This window comes from Pteropus alecto, unplaced genomic scaffold (genome assembly GCF_000325575.1).
Source record: "Pteropus alecto unplaced genomic scaffold, ASM32557v1 scaffold113, whole genome shotgun sequence".
NCBI classification, from domain to species: domain Eukaryota; kingdom Metazoa; phylum Chordata; class Mammalia; order Chiroptera; family Pteropodidae; genus Pteropus; species Pteropus alecto.
The window spans coordinates 843,933-849,508 of NW_006433949.1; the positions used below are offsets into that span (position 1 = coordinate 843,933).

Here is a 5,576-nt window from a genome sequence, read left to right on the forward strand (position 1 = left end):
AGGAGGGACGGTAGCCTGAGGTGGTAACACAGAAAATCAGTCTGCAGGTTTGGGGGTGATATCAGCATGTGGTAAGGGGGCAGCATGAGCGGAGCAGAGAGAATGATGGAAGGGGTCAGCTGGGGTGCTGCTGGCTGACCTCCCATGCGGGCTCCCCGTCCCCAGCTCCCAGCCCATCTGGACCAGAACCGGCACCAGCGGCATCCTGAATCCTGCTGTCTCCATAGGAACCGAGGTCTCAGCTGCCCACCCACCCCTCAGGCCTGTGGGGCTGAGAACCAAGCATAGCCCAGCCCAGTGTCCCCCCTGCCCAGACTCACTCACACACCGAGAACCCTCACCTCCTCGCACCGGTGCCCGCGTACCCAAACAAGCAGGCCGTGGTGCACACGTGTGTACGGGGTGGCCCATGTGTGTGCACACACATGCACACACACACACACACACACCACACTCGTACACAAAGTGAGCTTGTGAACCCGCACACCCCTGTGAATACACACATCTGGTCACAGGCATTCATACCGGCCCACCAACACCCCCACACATACTCACAAGCAGGCCCAGATGGATGCGTGTATGCACGCACGCATACACACACACACACACACACACACCAGTGCCCGCAGCACCCAGCAGGCCCGGAACCAGCCAGCCCAGCCAAGCATGAGATGCCCGCCCCCAGGGAGGCCGCTGTGGGAGGCACAGGCTGGCAGCTGCTGAGTCAGCCCAGGGAGACAGCAGGGACATCGTCACGTCCAGGGGGAAGGTATGGGCCAGTTGGGGCGGAATGGGGGAAAGAGCTGGCAGACCCAGCTGTCCGGTCCTCAGGCCAGGGCGCAGAGCACCCACCATCAGGCCTGACAGTCCCCTGGGGGTGAGCATGGCCCTCCCAGTTCCTCTTTCCCCTATGCGTTCTTGTGCCCGGACTCCCCAGGGCCAGAAGGAGCGCCGCCCCCACTCCTTCCCTGCTCCCCTCGCCCCAGGCCTGGCCGCTCCACTCCTCACCTGGCCACCACCTCGTCGTCCACTTTCACTATGCAGTAGGGGTCACTGCTCCCAGACCTGCAGTTTGGGAAGGGGGGTTGAGAGGGAAGTCATGAGTGGGGGGCGTCCCAATCCACCTTCTTTATACTGAGAGGGGCGCCGAGGCCCAGACGGGGGAGGGAGTTTGCCAAGGATCCCACAGCAAGTTCGGCTGAGGGGCAGGACCTCAGGCGGCCAGCCGGAGAAGTCGTGGCTGCACAGCCCCCCCACCGTGTCCCTGACACACCGCACATGGGACCTCCAGTGGAGAAGGGGATTCCACAGAAATGGAACCCTGAGGCAGGAAGCCAAAAAGTTCAGTGTCCTGGTCGCAGGAAGCCCAAAGCAGAGGTCAAGAGCCTGTGCCGGGGAGTCATCCCTGGCGAGTCATCCCCGGCTTCCCCACCTGCCGGCTCTGGAACCCTGGCAAGTCCCCTACGCTCTGTGGACCTCGGTTTCTCTGCTTTGTGAATCAGGCATCACATAAACACACCTCCCAGGGCAGTTGGAGGAATTAAAGGAGATTATGGGTGGGGGGAGGCGTCACAGGCTTACCCCAGAACTCTCCCCCAGGTGCCTTAACACCACCCTCTTGGGTGGGCATTGCCCTCTCCAGCTTTTCATTTCAACCCAAGTTTCCTGGGAAGGTGGCGGTAGGGGTGAGGGGTTCCTCCCATTGCTCGGCCTTCAGCGGGGAGGGACCTCAGCAGACTCTCTCACTGCAGGCACAAACCAGGGCACCCAGACCTCAAAACTCAACTAGCAGGACAGATGCGTCCCATTTCCCTAGTGGCCATGAGCCATCAGCCAACCAAAGCCAGCTCCATCCCCCCTTCGTAATAAGAGTTGCTCCATCCCCCCTTCATAATAAGAGTTGCCAGTCCATCCATCTCCTCCCCTAGTCTCATCACATAGGCCTCCTCTGTCTTCTCAAGCTCAGTCAAACCTCAGGGTCCATCCATCTAAGATATCCTGGCCGTGATCTTGTCATGGCTGCCTTCGTCCTGTCACTCAAACCTCACCCCCAAAGGTCACCTTCTCAGAGTAGGCCTCCTCTGTCTTCTCAAGCTCAGGGTCCATCCATCTAAGATACCCTGGCCGTGATCTTGTCATGGCTGCCTTCATCCTGCCACTCAAACCTCACCCCCAAAGGTCACCTTCTCAGAGAGGCCATCTCTGACCACCACTGTCCTATGTAACACTGACCTCTGATGCCTCTGAGCATCTGAAATCGTCCTGTTCCCTTGTTTCTCTCTGTGTTTCTGCGTCTCCCTGGCTCCCTCAGCTTTTGAACTGTGAACTCCTTGGGGGAGGAATTGTAGCCTCCTCCCCTCCCCCCACCTGGCAGAGCCAGGATCCGAATCCAGGTCTCTGGGGCTGAGTGCACCTGCTCTTAACCAGTGCCACCTCCACCTTAGCTCACGACCCCTTCCCTAAACGGCCCCCTCCTTCGACACCCCAGTCCCCACCTTCTCCCTCCGCCACCCCCTCTCAGTTCGGCTTGTCGCCAGTCTCGAAACGCCCAAGAATTCCAGGGAACAGGGACGTTGGCACCAGGAGCTGGCTCCAACCTGAGGTTTGTCTACTGGCTGAGCTCTCCCTGTGCCTCAGGTTCCTCTCTGGACTCCTTACTTTAGACCCCTCTGCTGGGTGCTCCAGGGTCCCCATTTCCCCACCTGGTCCCCATTCCTGAGCACCTCAGACTGGGCAGTGGCCTGTATGTCCGAGTTCCTCTCTGCATTCCACCTCCGATTCCCCTTTTGTGTGGTGTCCCAGGAGCCTCAGCTTCCCCTTTGGATCTATCCCAAACCCACTGGGCTAAGTAACCCCGGGAGCCTCAGTTTCCCCACCTGGCTCTCCCCTGCTGGATGCCTGAGGCTAGGTAACCTCCTACATCTCATTTCTCTCTTTGGGTTTTCTATTCCCTGAGCCTCTTGAAGGCTCAGTTTCCCCAGCTGCAGATGTGGGCTGGGATCCCACCAGCAAAGGGCTGGGAGACACATCCCCTCCTGTTGACCCAGCCTGACCCCAGCCCCTCATGGGAGCCAAGTTCACGCGTCAGTTCCAGGGCTCTGACGCACAAGGGCCTTATCAGCCTCCTATCAGGTAGGGGCAACAGTGACGGGAGGGGGCTGCCCCTCCCAGATCCTCCATCTCTCCAGACCCTTGGCCTCTCCCACGGCCCCAGCCCCAGCTCAAGCTCAAGCACCAGAAGGCATGCCATTGCCTGCCCCATCTGCTCTGTGCATGGGAGCAGTCGGGCCTCAGAGCCCAGCTGCGTGACCTTGGGCAAGTGCTTTTGCCTCTCTGGGCCTCAGTTTCCTCATCTGGAAAATGAAAATGCTAATAGAACCATAAGAAGTGTTATGCACGGGACCTGGCCCATAGCCGGCCCTCGATGACGTATAGCTGCTATTATTAATGATAACGATAACTCTAGAATTATCGGCTGAGTCTTCCTCCCATGCCAGGTTGGACCTCTCCCTAAAACCTGGCGAGGCTTCAGGAAGAATCCGGACCCTTCCCCTTTTAGGAGAAGGGAGAGCGAACACATTCTCGGAGAAGAGCCCCTCTGAAGAAGGGAGCCAACAGCTGGGGAAACTGAGGCAGGGTGGCTGGATCCCCGACTAGGGCTTAGTGACTCCTCCCTACCCTTGCTCTGGTGCGCGGCCCACCCCAGAGCTCACCTTGGCCCAAGAACATGGAGGAGGAGGGGTGGCCAAGAGACGCAGGAACCAGGCATGACTCAACACCCTCCTCAGGAGAGGCGTAAGGAGCTCCCTTGTGGCTCTCACCAGGACTGGCGGGAGGCCAGAGCACAGTGAGATGGAGACCTGGTTTCTGGAAGGTCCCCCTCCAAGCCCTCCAGCAGCTGCCAGGCCCCCACTCCTAACCTCGATGCCCTGACAGTTCTAGAATCTCTCATTCTCAGGGGCTCTGAGAAGACAGCTCAGAAAGAAGGCAGAGGGTTTGTCCAGATGCTGCATTTGTACAGCAAGCTCTCTGCTTCGATCTCAGGGGTGTGTTTATTTGGGGTAGCTAAGGAGGATGGAGAGAGAGCTAAGCAGCTCCCCGCTCCTTGACACAGCTGCAGTGTTGGGGAGAGGGGAGGTTCATGAAATCAAAGGCAGGATACTCCTCACCGGGGGCCTACAGCTGGAGGAGTTCGGGCAGCCTAAGCCCTGACCTGTGTGAGGCCTCAGAGTCCAGGTTCCTGCTTCCCTTGGCCACAGGCAAACCCCAACAGGTTCTCCACCCTCACAGCTGCAAAGGGCTTGGAGACCTCTGTCCAGAGCTCCCATTGCACAGATGTGAGATCGAGACCCAGAGCGGACCAGGTCCAAGGTCACACAGCCCGTGTCCTGCCAAGGATCCCAGGTGCTGACACTTTCAGAACCTCTTCTGGGCCCCAGGCCAAGTGGAGGGGGACCCTTCCCGCCATTCTGCTGATTTGGCAACTGCTGACTCAGCCGTGGGGGAAGCACAGCCCAAGACTGGTACCGAGGGGAGCCCAGGATCCTCCAGCCTGTCACACCTGGCTGGGGAGGGGCCTGCAAAGAGAGGAGTTGGCTCTTAAGACCCTCAGCATCAAGGGAAGGTCCACACTGGGCTGGGACCTACTGGCTGGGGAGCTCAGGGCTCTGGGTGAAGAGGACCCCAGTTGCCCCCAGGGCTGGACGGTTGGCCATTTCTTGGCACTGTGCAAACCCAAACCCCAAATGCACATAGAGGAATTCTGGAGCCTGGAGCCACCTGGATTCCCCGCCTGTCGGGTTCCTACCCAGGATTCTGTTGATAGGAGCTCACCCAGGCCCGGAGAAGCCCCACCTCTGACACCTGCCTGGACTGAAGAAGAGACCCTCCCCGCAACCCTTCCGCAGCTCCGACAGAACCCGTCCCTCCAATCCCCAGGACTGACGCTCTGGAAGACCCCCGCTTCGTGTATCCCTGAAACAAAGACATCCCTCCTTCCCGGGGGGCAGGGCGGGGCATCTGCTAAGTCTGGGTCCCCCCTCCTACCACGACAGCGATGGTCACGGAGCCGCTTGCCTCATGAAGGCAGATAGGCGGGGGTCTCAGGCGAGAACTCCCGCCCACCTCACCGACCCTCCCTGGCACGCGGAATGGGCGACTCCCACCCCATCCCACGCTCCATGCGTCCCTCGCCCCGGGCTCGCCCCGGGAGTACTCACACGTCCTTGGCGGGCAGCGCCCGGCCCTCCACCACGCGGACATTCAGGGAGCTGCTCTTGGCCATGGCGCCCAGCCCCAAACTTTCCAGGCAGGTGGGCGCCCAGATTGTGAGGCTGGACAGCGAGATGGGGAGGGGGCGTTCGGGGTCGTCTACATATCACCAGCTGCGAGCCTGGCGCCCTGTCCTGGCGTCGCAGCGCCGCCTGTCCGAGACGCGGGTAGCTAGGCAGGAGGTTTCCGAAGGAGAAGAAAAGACAAGTGTCCGAGGAGGGGGCGCACCCCGCTCCCCGACTCTACAGGTAGGAGCCGTGCGCCCAGCAGGCTGAGAGCACAGGCGGCACCGCGGGCTCTCGCCT

At 60.3% G+C, this 5,576-nt stretch overlaps 1 protein-coding gene across 1 annotated transcript in view; it reads right to left on the reverse strand.

Annotated features, from left to right (window-relative positions):
• The window catches only part of RASAL1 (RAS protein activator like 1), a 26,984-nt gene extending 21,608 nt beyond the window's left edge, over positions 1-5,376 (reverse strand). Inside the window, 2 exon segments of the mRNA XM_006908573.3 lie at positions 1,009-1,065; positions 5,220-5,376. Of these exon segments, the coding sequence (XP_006908635.1) occupies positions 1,009-1,065; positions 5,220-5,284 (122 nt within the window). The 5' untranslated portion in view covers positions 5,285-5,376.
• Positions 5,377-5,576: the final 200 nt, after the last annotated feature.